The following is a 16,834-nucleotide window of genomic DNA, read 5'->3' on the forward strand; positions in this document are numbered from 1 at the left end:
CCACCAATACCAGTTTTTCTGAATTGCGCAGGTGGGAACTTTCCCTGTAATATCTCCTATGATCCCATAACATCCTGGTCTCAACCTTAGTAAGTCATTGTCCTCTCCCATCCAGTCCATTCTATTCCCATTCCAGCATTACACAGCCCTCATTTCTCCATCACACCCAGTCATTTTACTTTTCCTCTTTTCCGCATTCCCCCTCTCCATCTCTCCACTGCCCTTCGTCTAACCTCCCAACTGCACATGGCTGCCCTACCCTCTTTCCACCTCAATCCTGTGTGCTCCCCAACAGGATGTCACCCTCTACCTCCGTCACCCCTATCCCACTATTCCTCCCCTTCCCCACACCAACCTCCACCTCACCCCCACCCAGTCACCATTCCCATCATGCACTGGTGCTGCTACTCACAGTGTGGCCTCATTGTCTGACACTGCAGTCATGTGTGTGTGAGTTGCATTTGCACAAGTATATAAGTGTATGATTGTCATTTAATTCTGAGAAAGGCCTTACTGGATGAAAGCTATATTTGTGACAGTCTTTTTGTTGTTCCTATCTGTGACTCAGCATCTCTACTATATGGTGAGTAGCAACTTTCACAATATTGTTAGAAGATTAAAGGAATCATCCACATAGGGGCTTGACCTAACTACCTTCAGACTACATGAATGTTGGTTGTCTACCATTTTTGACATGTCCGAAACCACAGACATGACACAGAATCTGCACCTCTTATAAATTATATGTAAATTAAAGGTGGAGAGGGAATAAAGGGAAGGAAAGGGAATCGATCACAGCTATCAGCTGCATTGGGACATTACGGAGTGAACATGTGTACCTGGATCTCCTGCTTACCAGGCAGGTTCAATAACCACTGCACCATCCAGGACATAACTGCATGGACTATCTTAGCTTGCTTCACAGCTGATCCACACTCCCATCGAGCACCACCTACCCACAGCTCCTGTCCATGTCCAAAAGAGCAGACACCACACATTCATATAATTTTATAGGCCTAGCTAGGCAATGAATCCAGCTACTTCAATGTGGATGCACAAGTATGTCCTACCTCCTCTGGGAATCTCAGATGAGCAAATATGGAGGAAATTGACAGGGGCTGAGGATAGGTGGCACTCAATGGGAGTGTGGATCGGCTGTGAGGCGAGCCAAGACAGTCCGTGCAGTTGTGGTAACACTGTGTTCCAGATAGTACAGTGTTTATCGCACCTGCCCTGTAAGTAGGAGATCCCATGTTCGAATCACAGTCTGGTACATACTTTCACTTGTCGCCACCAATTCTGCATAATGTCCCAATGTAGCAGACAGCAATTATCCCTCCCCTTTCCTTTCATTTCCACCCCCCTTGACCTTCGATTTACATATAACCTTCAGATTATTGTTTTGTATTCTTTTCACTGTGCCAGCCACTCCCTATAAACTATACTAATATACACTCCTGGAAATTGAAATAAGAACACCGTGAATTCATTGTCCCAGGAAGGGGAAACTTTATTGACACATTCCTGGGGTCAGATACATCACATGATCACACTGACAGAACCACAGACACATAGACACAGGCAACAGAGCATGCACAATTTCGGCACTAGTACAGTGTATATCCACCTTTCGCAGCAATGCAGGCTGCTATTCTCCCATGGAGACGATCATAGAGATGCTGGATGTAGTCCTGTGGAACAGCTTGCCATGCCATTTCCACCTGGCACCTCAGTTGGACCAGCGTTTGTGCTGGACGTGCAGACCGCGTGAGACGACGCTTCATCCAGTCCCAAACATGCTCAATGGGGGACAGATCCGGAGATCTTGCTGGCCAGGGTAGTTGACTAACACCTTCTAGAGCACGTTGGGTGGCACGGGATACATGCGGACGTGCATTGTCCTGTTGGAACAGCAAGTTCCCTTGCCGGTCTAGGAATGGTAGAACGATGGGTTCGATGACGGTTTGGATGTACCGTGCACTATTCAGTGTCCCCTCGACGATCACCAGTGGTGTACGGCCAGTGTAGGAGATCGCTCCCCACACCATGATGCCGGGTGTTGGCCCTGTGTGCCTCGGTCGTATGCATTCCTGATTGTGGCGCTCACCTGCACGGCGCCAAACACGCATACGACCATCATTGGCACCAAGGCAGAAGCGACTCTCATCGCTGAAGACGACACGTCTCCATTCGTCCCTCCATTCACGCCTGTCGCGACACCTCTGGAGGCGGGCTGCACGATGTTGGGGCGTGAGCGGAAGACGGCCTAACGGTGTGCGGGACCGTAGCCCAGCTTCATGGAGACGGTTGCGAATGGTCCTCGCCGATACCCCAGGAGCAACAGTGTCCCTAATTTGCTGGGAAGTGGCGGTGCGGTCCCCTACGGCACTGCGTAGGATCCTACGGTCTTGGCGTGCATCCGTGCGTCGCTGCGGTCCGGTCCCAGGTCGACGGGCACGTGCACCTTCCGCCGACCACTGGCGACAACATCGATGTACTGTGGAGACCTCACGCCCCACGTGTTGAGCAATTCGGCGGTACGTCCACCCGGCCTCCCACATGCCCACTATACGCCCTCGCTCAAAGTCCGTCAACTGCACATACGGTTCACGTCCACGCTGTCGCGGCATGCTACCAGTGTTAAAGACAGCGATGGAGCTCCGTATGCCACGGCAAACTGACTGACACTTCCGGCGGCGGTGCACAAATGCTGCGCAGCTAGCGCCATTCGACGGCCAACACCGCGGTTCCTGGTGTGTCCGCTGTGCCGTGCGTGTGATCATTGCTTGTACAGCCCTCTCGCAGTGTCCGGAGCAAGTATGGTGGGTCTGACACACCGGTGTCAGTGTGTTCTTTTTTCCATTTCCAGGAGTGTAAATGGCCCATGCCTTACCCGACCTGCACCAAAATACTATTCCTTCTAAATGCTTGGATATCTGGAGTTCCCACTTCTGTCATTCTCATTTCTGGCCAAGCCCTGCATGTATCATAAATTTGTGCAAAATAAGAGATGAAGAAGTACATTTACTTCTCAGTCATGTTGTCCTATAATCTGCCAAGTAGGGGAGTTGAGAATTTCTTTCATTTCAAAGACGTCTGAACATTTTCCAATACAAACTACAATGGTGAGTACATAAGTTCAGAACTTGGGTTTATGGTTCCAAAAAGCAAGGAGTCCTATCTCTCCTGCAGAAATCATGTACAATAAAACTACCCATTCATCTGTAATCTATTTGACATTACCATGCCTCACAACTTACAATGGATTAGCAGTATGAATTTTGTGTTTCCCCAAGTACCCACCTGCTGTATAAAAAATGCAGCACCTAAAGCTGAATGTGTTTTTCCTTGTGAATACTACACCCTCCTCCTCTGAAATTTGAGGCTCCATTAAATGCACACAGAAACTAGACAAGAGATAGTTATATCCCGAGAAAAGAAAGACTTAACAGACCTTAAGACATAGCAGTAGCTTACCTCCTCCATCTTAACTCCCAAAGGATCATATTCGGGATTGCTGGACATCTGTAACAAAGAAATAATGTAAGAGATTCATTACTATCGTTCAACACGCAGTACATGCACACGCTACATTCACGACATTACGAATCTCTCACATGAATTATTGTATAAAGTGCTTTTCTTTAAGAGGATGAGGAGAATACACTAATGGCATGCACCAAATTAAAACATGACTCAAGATCACACACTTCTCTTAAAGTATAAGTTCAGTGTTTTTATTTATTTGTTCATTCATTCATTCATTCATTCATTCATGAGAAAAAAACTATTTGGCATGTAACATATATGAAATAAACAAAATATTCTCACAATTTAATAAGAATGTGATTATTCCAGGTCCAAAGAAAGCAGGAGCTGACATGTGAATATCCTGAACCATCAGTTTAAGAAGTCATTATTGCAAAATACTGTCATGAATGATTTACACACAAATGAAGTGACTGACAGAAGCCAACTTTGGCAACATTAATTTTGGTTTCTGGAGAAATGTAGGAACACATTAAGAAATACTGACCTCACAACTTAACTCAGCAGGTAAGAAAGGCTAGCCTCTGTTTATAGGACATTTAGATGTAAGGTGAGCTTTTGACAATGCTGACTGGAACACACTCTTTGAAATTTTGACAGTAGCACAGAAAAAACACAGGGAACAAAACTTATTTGCAACTTCTTCAGACGCCATTTTGATGTTCTAAGCGTTAAAGGACATGAAAGGACGACAGTAGTTGAGAAGTAAGTGTGATCAAGTTGTAGCCTATCCCCATGTTTTTATACCTGAACATTGAGCAAGCAGTAAAGGAAACCACGGACAAATTTAGTACGTGAATTAAAGTTCAGGGAGAAGAAATAAAAACTACAGTTTGTTGATTTTATTTATTTATTTACACTCAGGTTCCATAGGAGCAAATCTCCAAGGTCATGGAACATGTCATTACATGAAATTACAACATACAAGTAATAACAGAGGCATACCGACAATCCTTCTTTCCACAAACAATACAAGACTGGAATAGAAAGGAGAAGATAGAGGTACTCGAGGTACCCTCCGCCACACACCGTCAGGTGGCTTGCGGAGTATGGATGTAGATGTAGATGTTAGGAACCCAAGAAAAAAAAGTCAATCCATAAGTTTAAGTAAACGCAATCAACAATACAATAGGAATCAGCTTACTTTTTCAAGGAACTCCTTAACAGAATAGAAGGAGTGACCCATGAGGAAACTCTTCAGTTTTGATTTGAAAGTGCGTGGTTTACTGCTAAGATTTTTGAACTCGAGTGGTAACTTATTGAAAACGGATGCAGCAGTATACTGCACACCATTCTCCACATGAGTGAAGGAAGTTTGATCCAAATGCAGGTTTCATTTCTGCCGAGTATTAACTGAGTGAAAGTTGTTTATTCTTGCAAATAAGCTGATACTGCTAACAAGAAATGATAGTACGGTCAATGTCAAAATACCCTGACTCACGAACAGGGGTCGACAAGAGGTTTGTGAACATAGACCACTTATTGCCCAAACTGCCTGTTTCTAAGCCAAAAATACCCTTATAGAATGGGAAGTGTTACCCCAAAATATAATACCATATGACAAAAGTGAATGAAAATAAGCAAAGAACACTAATTTTCATGTTGAACAATCACTTACTTCAGATACCTTTGGAATAGTGAAAATGGCAGCATTAAGTCTTTGAACAAGATCCTGAATGTGGGCTTTCCACAACAGTTTATTATCTATCTGAACACCTATAAATTTGAACTGTTCAGTTTGACTAATCATAAGCCCATTCTGTGAAATTAAAACATCAAGTTTTGTTGAATTATGTGTTAAAACCGGTAAAAACTGAGTTTTATTGTGATTTAGCATTAGTTTATTTTCTACAAGCCATGAACTTATGTCATGAACTGCACTACTTGAAACCAAGCCAATGGTTAACACAACATCCTTTACTACCAAGCTAGTGTTATCAGTAAACAGAAATATTCCAGTAACCCATAACACTAGAGGGCACATCATTTATATAAATAAGGAACAGGAGTGGCCCCAACACTGATCCCAGGGGCACCCCCCAATTGACCTGTACCCCACTCAGAGCCTACATCACAGCCACTCTCAGCATTGTGAATAATCACCTTTTGATGTCTGTTGTTCATGCAAGAGGTGAACCAATTGTGAGCTACTCCCTGTATTCCATAATGGCCCAACTTCTGGAGCAATATTTTGTGAACAACAGAATAAAATGCCTTCGTTAAATCAAAAAATATGCCCAGCATTCAAAACTTTTTGTTTAACCCATCCAGTGCCTCAAATAGAAAGGAGAGTATAGCATTATCAATTGTTAAACAACTTCTAAAGCTGAACTGTACATTTGATAGCAAATTGTGCAATATAAAATGATCAATTATCCTTACATACACAGCCTGTTCAATAACATTAGCAAACACTAATGACATATAAATAGATCTAATATTGTCTACATTATACCTTTTGCCATTTTTACAAAGAGGATTTACTACTGAGTATTTTAATCGTTCAGGAAACTGACCATTCCTAAAGGAAAAATTACAAATATGGCTAAATACAGGGCTAACATTTGCAGCACAATACTTTAATATTCTCTATCATGTCCATGAAAGTCCTTAGTCTTCACTGATTTAATTATTGACTCAATCTCTCCCTTGCCTGTATCACAGAGGAGATTTTCAGACATCAATCTCAGAAAGGCATTCGCCATGGAAGTTATGTGATTCCCTGCAGAAACTAATTTTTTATGTAATTCACCTGCAGTGATTCAAAAATGATTGTTAAATGCGGTACATATATCTGATTTGTCAATAACAGAAATGTTTTTACTATGATCTGACTTTGGATCATCGACCTTGTGCTGCTGACCACACACTTCCTTCACAACTGACAATTTTATCTGTGAATCAGCTATTCTATTTGCATACCACATACTCTGTCTTCCTAATAACATTTTAAGCACCTTAAAATATTGTTTGCAATGGGCTACTGTAGCTTGACTGTGAATACTTCTAACATTTTGATATAATTCCTTATCCCACTAGTCAGCCACCCAGGCTGCCTATGACTGCTAGTACCCTGTTCAGAATGTTGTAATGGGAAGCAACTCTCAAAGAGCATGAGAAATGTGTTAAGAAAAGCATTATATTTATCATCTATGTTGTCGACACCATAAACATACTGCCATTTGTTCCTTGACAAGGTTTAAAAAACTCTCTACTGCTATTGGATTAACTTTCCTACATAGTTTGTAATTATATGTGACATTCGTTTGAGTGCCAAAGCCTTTTAGTGTTAAAATTTGTGCACCATGGTCTGAAAGGCCATTCACACTTTTGTTAACAGAATGCCCATCTAGTAATGAAGAATGAATAAAACTATTGTCTATGGCTGTGCTACTGTTCCCCTGAAGCCTAGCTGGAAAAAAGGCAGTCAGCATCATATCATATGAATTTAGGAGATCTACCAACATCCTTTTACTTGCACCATCATATACAAAATTTATATTGAAGTCACCACACATAACTAATTTTTGGTACTTCCTGCAAAGTGAATCAAGAACCCTCTCTGGCTTGAGCAGAAATGCTCTCAAATCAGAGTTAGGGACCTATAAACAACAACAATTAGAAGTTAAATTTCACTAACTTCAACTGCCCCTGCACAACATTCAAATATCTGTTCAGAGCAGTGCCATGATAGTCTATGGACTCAAATGGAATACTGTTTTTTTTACGCATATAGCCAGTCCCCCACCCTGCAAGGGACTCCTTGAAAAACAGCCTGCTAATCTGTATCCTCGTAAAGGAAGCCTCTGAATTGTCAAATATTTAAGTGGTGCTCCGATATACCAATAATTTCAGAGTCAACATCTATAAGCAGTGCACTAACTTTATCTCTAATATCTCTTACATTTTGATGAAATATGGTAATTCCTTCACTACTTGGAAATATGTCCTCTGATGGTGAGCCCTTAGTTAGTGGGACTTCCTTTAAGTAGGTATACCTATCAGCTGACTTCAGTCTAAAAAAAGGTGCAGCTCTCACACCAACTACTACAGGAATTTTTCCACAAGTAATTCCACTGCCATCGACTACACTGTCACACTGGATAACACTATCAAAGACAGAAAAAGACTTGAAAGTAAAATTGAACGGAACTGACACAGTCTTGAAAGGAGCTTATACGATGAGTATCTACAAAATCTAAACAAGGGTAATGGAATGAAGTCAAATTAAATAATGTGATGCTGAAAGAATTAGAGATATACAGTCATTAATTGCAGAAGATGAGTTTTGCTGTTTGTATACGAACCTGACTGATGATGGGCAAAATAGGAAGGCTATAAAATACAGACCTGCAATAGCATGAAAATACAGTTCCAAAAAAGTAACTTTTGTTAAGAGTGAATAAACAGTTATCTGTTAGGCAGTCTTTTCTGAAGTGTAGCCTTCTACAGATGTGAAACATGGAAGATAAGTAATAAAATGGATGATAATAGTGATCGATGATGAGAGAAGAGAAGCACTTGAAATATGTTACTACAGAAGAAAGCTGAAGATTGCAATTTTAGATCAGATTACTAGTGATGACTGAATTAAATTTGGCACAATCTGACTACAAGAAGAAGTGAGTTGACAGGACTCATCAAAAGCAATGCGAAATTGTCAATTTGATAATGGCATAAGTGTGGGTGAGGGGCAAAATTTGTCAAGGGAGAAGACAACTTCACTAGAGTAATCCGATTAAAATGAATGTTAGTAGCAGCAAATCATTGTTTACATCATGCACTACTGGTCAGCTGAAAGCTATGCTTGCCAAGAGAAGTGAATAAACAACCTTTGTCTGTCAATGTGTGTTACAGCCTTTTGAAGAATTGTCTCTTGTGCACCTGTTTCATTGATAGTGTTCTAAGTAACTACAAGTCTCTGCAGTTTATAAGAGATATGTAGCTGCACTTACTGGAAAGAGAGCCCACTGGCCACAATGCAATCCATTTAGTACCACCACAACAAATGTACTATCCATTCTACAAAGGTAATTATAGATTTACTTAACAGAAAACTTTGAAATTGTTAGAGTGATCATTTGTGAAATATAAAATGGCCTACATCTTGCCAACCTTAATGCTTCTGGTCTTTTATCTGTGGTGAAAATTAAATTAAGAAGCCTACAAGGAAAACCAAGAATCCTGAAGACATGAAGTGCTATACAACACAGGCCATTGCTGCCATACGGTCCCTTGAAATTCAGCATACAATGCTGTCGGTCCAGCAGTCTGAGCACTTGTTAAACAACTGTATTAATGAAAATATGAACTGTGACAGAGTTACATGTTTGCTTACATTTGGTACAGTAGGACAAATGTTCTTCTCTTAATGGTGGGGAAATGGTATGCAGTACTGTTATCTTGTGTACATTTGGGTTAAGTTAAACACGTGTTGTCCCATTAAAATTCCCTTTGAACACACTTTCTCATGCAAGCGAATAAAACATGTAATTCCACTTCTTAAAGTCAGTGTAATAATTCAGCAGCTATAAACTTTAAAAACTACTTAAGTCAGAAAATTCGCCGCATTCTCTGCTATATCTCAGCTAAAACCACAGTTTGCTGTATTTGCCCATTCTGGATATACTTGGGGTTGGCTTCTCTTTGTCATCTCACCCTGCATACAAGCAAAGTTGAAATTTTATTTTTGAAGTACAATATATTCTTTATTTTGTCTGTATTCACTGTTTTTCAGTGTTATGTTGAAAATTAAAATATGCCCATCAATTACATTACATTTATTGATATTGCAGACCATATTTATTCACATTACTAAAAAAGATACCATTCACAGTAGTCCCATTAAATTTAGTTACATAAAGAAAAATATAACTTGACAAACACTTTAAATTTCTCTTCTGAGACATTATACAGACAATTCTTAAAAACTTCACTATAGTGTGAAAAGAAGTCACTGGAGTCTAAATTAGATCATGGGAGATAAACTACCTTCAGTGCCACCACACCAGACATTTGACAATGTACACATATCCTGCAAGGAAGTAAAACTGTTTTTCCACTAAATTGTGGATTTGTATCCTTTCAGAAGTCTTATAATATCAGCATTAACAAAGTTCATTATCCCATGGCTGAAACAAGAACCCAGAGCTATGAACACAGACTTAGTAAATGGATCTGTGGCCAAAGTAGTGGTTAGTCTAAGCTGAAGATGCAATCCAGAGTGTTCCAGTGTTTACTTCTCCCCCGTCTGAAGTACCAGGTGATCAAAAAGTAAGTATAAATTTGAAAACTTAATAAACCACGGAATAATGTAGATAGAGAGGTAAAAATTGACAAACATGCTTGGAATGACATGGGGTTTTATCAGAACAAAAAAAAAAAGAAAAAAAAAGACCTCCCAGGTCCCCATACCTCAGCCCGTGCAATTATTGGCTTTGGGGTTACCTGAAGTTGCAAGTGTATCATGATCGACTGACACCTCTAGGGATGCTGAAAGACAACATCCAATGCCAATGCCCCACCATAACTCTGGACATGCTTTACAGTGCTTTTCACAACATTATTCCTAGACTACAGCTATTGTTGAGGAATGATGGTGGACATATTGACCATTTCCTGTAAAGAACATCATCTTTGCTTTGTCTTACTTTGTTATGCTAATTATTGCTATTCTGATTATATGAAGTGCCATCTGTCGGACTTTTTTTGAACGTTTGTATTTTTTTGGTTCCAAGCCTGTGTGTCAATTTGTACCTCTCTATCTACATTATTCCGTGATTTATTCAGTTTTCAAATTTATACTGACTTTTTGATCACCCGGTATATCATTCATCATACTTCTCAAAATCTTACTGGTGGGATCAACAGAAATTCTTCACCCCCTCCCCACAATAATGAAGCAATCTTCACTTTTAACTTGGAAAACAGGTAATCATTTTATCTGCCAACATCATATGTCATAATATTTTTGCTCAACACATCACTGCAAAAAGAACGGTTTGGGGAGTTCATTAATGTGGTGCATCAATTAAACTACATTTTCTGAAGTATGCACATAGAAATAATAAAATGACCAAATATGGCAGTCTAGGCTACCCCATTGGTTGAGCGCTAAGAGTTAATGTTATATTTGTGGTCTGGAAGTTATCAACTTTATACTTTTATGTATTTAACTGTAGCCTTCAGTTCCTACAGTCAGAGGATAAATATGTTTATATTGTGGGCACCTCTGAGTATGTTTAGTTGAATTACTGTGTAACTCATTGAAGAACATACATAGTGAGGTGATAAAAGTCATGGGACAGTGATATTCACTTGTAAAGATTGTGGTATTATCACATACACAACACGTAAACTGAAGGTGCTTGGAAGAGTTGTCATTTGTTCTCGGGTGATTCATGTGAAGAGGTTTCCATAGTGATTATGACCCCACAATGAGAATTAACAGATTTTGAATGCAGAATGGTAGTTGGAGCTAGATGCTTAGGACATTCCATTTTGGAAATCATTAGGGAATTACATATTCCAAGATATATGGTGTAAAGGGTGTGATGAAAACACCAAATTTCTTACATTATCTCTCACTATGGCCATCGACCTTCACTTAACAAATGAGTGCAGCAATGTTTGTGTACTGTTGGTGCTAGCAGTCAAGCAACACTGCATGAAATAACCACATAAATCAATGTGAGATGTACAGCAGACATATCTGTTAGGACAGAGCAGCAAAATTTGGTATTAATGGACCATGGCAGCAAACAACCAATGTGGGTGCATTTGCCAACAAAATGACATTGCCTGCAGTGGTTCCCTGGGCTTGTGAGCAAATTTGTTGGACCCTAGGTGACTAGAAAACCATAGCCTGGTCACCAGACCACAGTTGTTCATGAGTGGTTTGAAGAACATTATGGACAATCTAAGAAAATGACTTGGCCACCCAGATTGACCAACACAAATCCGATATAACATTTAGGGACATAATCAAGAGGTCAGTTCATGCATGACATCCTACATCAGCAACATTTTTGTAATTATGGGCGGTTATAGAGGCACCATGTTTCAATATTTCTGTAGGGGACTTCCAATGACTTGTTGAGTCCATACCACATCAAGCTGATGCACTACACCTGGCAAAAGGAGGGCCGACAAGACCATGGGAGGTATCCCATGACTTCTTATCTCACTGTGTGTGTAGAGGCAGATTTTATTTGTAATTTAATTGCCTAAAGTGTGTTTAAAAAAATAGAGACTTTTGATGTTTAGCTAACAGCAAGATGTGAAGCAGTTGCCCAGATGTTACCAATGGCAAGCCAACTTTCCCTACCACGCCACCAATGGTACAGTTGGTAAAGTGCCCATTTTCATGCCTTTGATAAACAGTATCATGTTCTGTCCCACATTAGATGCACTTATGTTCATCAGCTCTTGTGGTGAAGTGCTATTTTTGGCACTGAAGTGTTCTGCAGTCATCAGGCTACTGAACAAGTGTTTTGCTTTGCAGTGTAACAGTGCAGCATGTCTGAAAACAAAATTCACAATATAAGAGGTTGTCCAGAACGCGTTCGTTGGCTGTGAAGGTATTGAGCATTAGAAAGGGAATTCCAGCCTATGGACAAGGTCATGAATGTATGTGTGTGCAATAGTGCCTATCTAGTTTTGGATGATACAAAAGAGGTGTACAGAACAACTGCTGCACTCAACATTCACCAATGTATACTGCTGAGAACTGGGAAGGAGAAGGAAAAAAAAAGGAAGATACGGACAACGAAGCAGAGCCAACTCATTCTTTACTAGAAACTCTGCACAAGAAAAGCAGTTTTGACAGGTGGGTAACCAAGATCAACACATTCCACCATTATGCAATATGTTGACATGTTTATGTCTATTATTAACACCAGGAATACCCGGTTTCAGTAGCAAAGAAGTTCAATAGTAAGTCACAAATCGGAAATTATCTTCACAAGCTTGGTTCTTCTCTCCTACATTTATCATCAAGACATGTAGCATAGTGGGCTGGTAATTTCCACATCTGCATGATGTGAGGAGCATTTCATTCAAAGACATTGTGAGACTGGACCAGACATGGGTTAATGGGTGTCACACATTGACAAAGGGGTGGATGGACCACACAACACAAGGAACGTCCAAAGCACAGTTAGGCAAGAGTGGCAGGATAGGCATCTTTCATGCTAGCTCTGCTCATGACTTCATTCCAAGACGTTTATTACTGTTCCAGGAATCAAGGCAACTATCATGAGAAAATGAATCCCACGGTTTTCATGGAGGGGTTTGTAACACCATAATTAATACTGTAAATATTTTGTACTGATTAATTCTGTTCAATGTCAAGTTTGTAATTTTCACTATGTAATTTCTTTGACCTATTGTAATGAAGTGGAAAGCTAAGTAAAATGTTTTCTCTTTACTATTTAAATTCTTTGTATTAATTGGAGGCTAATGTTATATAAGTATGTGGCTTTTGTGTTGACATGTTAATGTATTTAAATATTAAGATCTTTTAAAAACATGTTTGTTTAGAACTACGTACAAGCTGGTTCATACCTAGGGACTTGCATTGTATAAAATGAAAAGCAACAGTATTTCCCATTTGCAACAGAAGTGAGTTGCCGCACACTAAAAAGTGGTTGGCGTGGGCTAAAAGGTGGATGTGGCGCGCAGTCTGGGCACCAAGTGAGAGAGCCCAGTCAGTCGGCAGCTACCGTATTTACTCGAATCTAAGCCGCACTTTTTTTCTGGTTTTTGTAATCCAAAAAACCGCCTGTGGCTTAGAATCGAGTGCAAAGCAAGCGGAAGTTCTGAAAAATGTTGGTAGGTGCCGCCACAACTAACTTCTGCCGTCGAATATATGTAGCGCTACACAGACATGCTTTGTAGGCACAAAGATAAATAATGGCGCCAAAACCTCTGCGTCAGTAAAGGTGGAAGACGAGCTTTTTTCTCTCCGCCCCGAGTTTCGACCACTGCATTTTCATACATTATCCAACGAAGTAAATACAAATTCCGTATTGTTCATCTTCGAATGTATTAGAATTTCAATGTACTACGAAAATCCGACTGGCAAGACTGTTTGGGATGTTTTTCAATATGGCCAACTCTACGTTCTGAATTTTTTCCTACCTGTGAGAAGAGATGGTTGCTAATAGTAACCTGATGAAATGTGAATCACAAGCAGTATTCTCTTCACCATTCACAATAAGAATAATACGAATATAAACATTTTGCCATGTGTTCTTCCGCGTTTGTTGCTATCTCATTTAAACCCTGTCTGCCTAATAAACTACGAAACTAGAGTGAGACAACAGCAAACGCGGAAGAATACACTTATCGTGTCATGTTTATACTCGTATTATTCTTAGCCTAATAGTGATACAGTCAGAAATGAACCACGGCAACTGACTAGATTTTTAAATCTAAGATGACTCTAATTTCTGTGCAGAATTTGATGTACTAAAGAAGCGGCCGCAAAGATTTTCAAACGGAGAAAAATTTTCGCGTAACTCTCGTTCAGAACATGTTCTATCATATGCAGCCTATTATTTTGTTCGTGTTGATCATTCTCAAAGAAAGCAGCAGTGTAAGTAACAACAAATAGCAGTCTCTTGACATTGCTTCGCTAATGAGACGATTCGCCTCTTTTTAGTTGTAGGCGGCGGTAGCGCGCACAAAAGCAAGCCATGCCGCGAACGGCGACAGGCCGTAAACACGCACTATCACAATGCGACAAACAATGCATGACACAGTACAGTGATGCATTTTCAGCTTAGAGTGACGTAAACACCTATAACAGAGAAAACTGCACTTATCAGATCAAACAAAATAAGCAATCAATTCAAACCAGACGAAGCACGTGAAAAAGGAAGGGTACCCGTATAAATACGGACGGAGCGCCTGATGCATAGCAATGGCTACCTGGTAAAGCTTACGACTCGAACCAAACTACTGTAGCTGTATCGTCATTCATTCGACCTAAATTGTGTCTCATATTACAATGGACCAACTTTGTTTCGATTTGGAGGTGCGGCCTAAAATTTTTCTATCCCCTTGAATTTCGAGTCTCAAATTTCAGGTGCGGCTTAGATTCGGGAAATATTTTTTTCCTTTGTTTTGAGTCTCATTTTCAGGTGCGGTTTAGATTCGAGTGCGGCTTAGATTCGGGTAAATACGGTAGCTACTGGGCAGTTTGGTCTGAGCAGCACTAGAGTGAACTGCATAGGTGCAGGATGAGGCTTCCAGTACCTGGATGTAAGATGGAAAGGTCTCCGATGTGTGTATGGCTATAAAATGGTGCTCTATTAATGCAAAAGGCTCTAATGTTGGAAATGCTGTCTCCAAGAAGAGGACAATAGAGCCAATTACATCCAGAGGAGAGACCAGTAGCCATTATGTACTCGCCACCGATATTGTGCCATCACTTCAGCAGTTATGAGAGGTCAGAATTTTGTCAAAGTATGAACCAGTACATTTAAGTGTTGTTTAATTTGCAATCATAAGGCAAATTCTGTGAAATGTGTCCAATCCTTGATTTGGTTCCTCTCATGATACCTCTTAAGATCCACTCCACATAAATAATGACATCCGAGAATCTTGTGTGTTTAAAACTGATGAAAATGAATATTTGTTTATTTGCATAATTCTGAATGCAAAAAGATATCTAGAGATACTGTGTTTTCAGTTAAAGTCAAGGGAGGAAGTTAGTGAAGCATTTATGAAAACCTCCATAATGTTTGATCTGTTTTTAATTCAAAGTATTTGTACTTCAATGATTAAGTGCATTTAACTCTGTCATTGAAAATTACTGGTTGTACTAATGACAAAAGTAAGCACGTTATTTTGAGGTTGGTTAGGGTAAAATGCATTTAAACTCATACTTGTGAACCTGTATGAAAAATCACTGACATTACCTGCTTTAAAAGTCCTGAAATGTGAGTGAAATTAGTGAAACAATAATACTAAAATTTGCATCTTACAAATTGTCTCAGAAAAGTGTGTTTAGTTTGCTTTATGGTATTGGACAGTTTAAGGGTCCCCAATTTTGAGTTGCTTAAAATTAATAAACCTGCTTGAATAATGAATATATTAATTGCAGCTGAAGTTAATTTTGAATTTTGTGTACTATGAGTGATGAAAATTGGGAAGCCTGTTTGTTTGTTTGTTTGTTTTGTTTTAGGGCGAAAACAACAACTGAGGTCATATGCACCCGAGTCAAAACTATAGAATGCAAACACGGAATATAAATGAGTAAAAAAAGGGCATTCCAGCAGGTGGTGGTGGACAGTTAAAATTTGGACACAATGCGTACAAAGTGGTGGGGCAGTGCCATTGAGCTAATGACAACGGCTAAAAAGGCAGTGCCCAATACGCAGCTGAGTTAAAATGATCTCCTCCCCGCAGGAGGGCCACGCGGAGGTCGTCCAAGGCATCGGGAGAGGCTTAAAAAGCCAAAGCTTATTCCTGTGAAGGGAGGACCATTGGCAATGCCGAAGGGACATAACCGCCTGACAGACAGCAATGCAGAGATCATCAGAGGGAATAGAGGTGCTCACGGGCTGAGGTAAGAAGACTGCAGCCTTGGCAGCAGCATCAGCGGCATCGTTTCCTGGCAGAACGACATGATCAGGGACCCACAGAAACATGACATTGGCTCCACGAAGAGTGAGCAAATGACAGATTTACTCGACCTGCTGCACTAAGGAATGAGCAGTGTACAGTGCACAGAGACGTTGGAGGGCGCTGAGTGAGTCTGAGCAGAGGATACAATCGGGAAGGCTGTGTCACCGGATGTACTCCACGGCCTGATACAAGGTAAAAAGCTTGGCTATAAATACTGAGGAGTGGGCTGGAAGCAGATATCAAAAGACAGGGTGCCAATAACGAATGAACACCTGACCCTATGGTCAGTCCGTGAGCCATCAGTGTATACAAAGGTACTATCGCTAAGTTCCATGCGAAGGTCTTTAAACTGGAGGCAACAGACTGAGGCTAGAGTAGTGTCCTTAGGAAGTGAATTAAGGCCAAGGTTAACATGGGCCGCTTCACGGACCCAAGGTGGTGAAGGGTTCACACCAACAGGGAAAACTGAAGGTAGCATGAAGTTAAGCCACTGTAGCAAGTGGCAAAAGCAGATGCTAGGAGGTAACAGGGAAGAGGGACGAGCCCCATACTAATGGTCTAAGGAGCCATCAAAGAAGGAGGCATGGGAAGGGTGGCCATGCAAGGGGTGTACACAAGCATCGGCATGCTTGTGCGGTTGGTTGGTGGAGTC

At 40.5% G+C, this 16,834-nt stretch overlaps 1 protein-coding gene across 4 annotated transcripts in view; it reads right to left on the minus strand.

The window, feature by feature from the left end:
- The window catches only part of LOC126159813 (zinc finger protein 737-like), a 335,328-nt gene that overhangs the window by 291,335 nt on the left and 27,159 nt on the right, over positions 1–16,834 (minus strand). For all 4 annotated transcript variants that reach the window (XM_049916618.1, XM_049916615.1, XM_049916616.1 and 1 more), the window contains one exon: positions 3,478–3,525. In XM_049916618.1, coding sequence (XP_049772575.1) covers positions 3,478–3,525 — 48 coding nt within the window. The remainder of the gene's footprint in view (positions 1–3,477; positions 3,526–16,834) is intronic.

Source organism: Schistocerca cancellata, unplaced genomic scaffold, assembly GCF_023864275.1.
Source record: "Schistocerca cancellata isolate TAMUIC-IGC-003103 unplaced genomic scaffold, iqSchCanc2.1 HiC_scaffold_1147, whole genome shotgun sequence".
NCBI classification, from domain to species: Eukaryota; Metazoa; Arthropoda; class Insecta; order Orthoptera; family Acrididae; genus Schistocerca; species Schistocerca cancellata.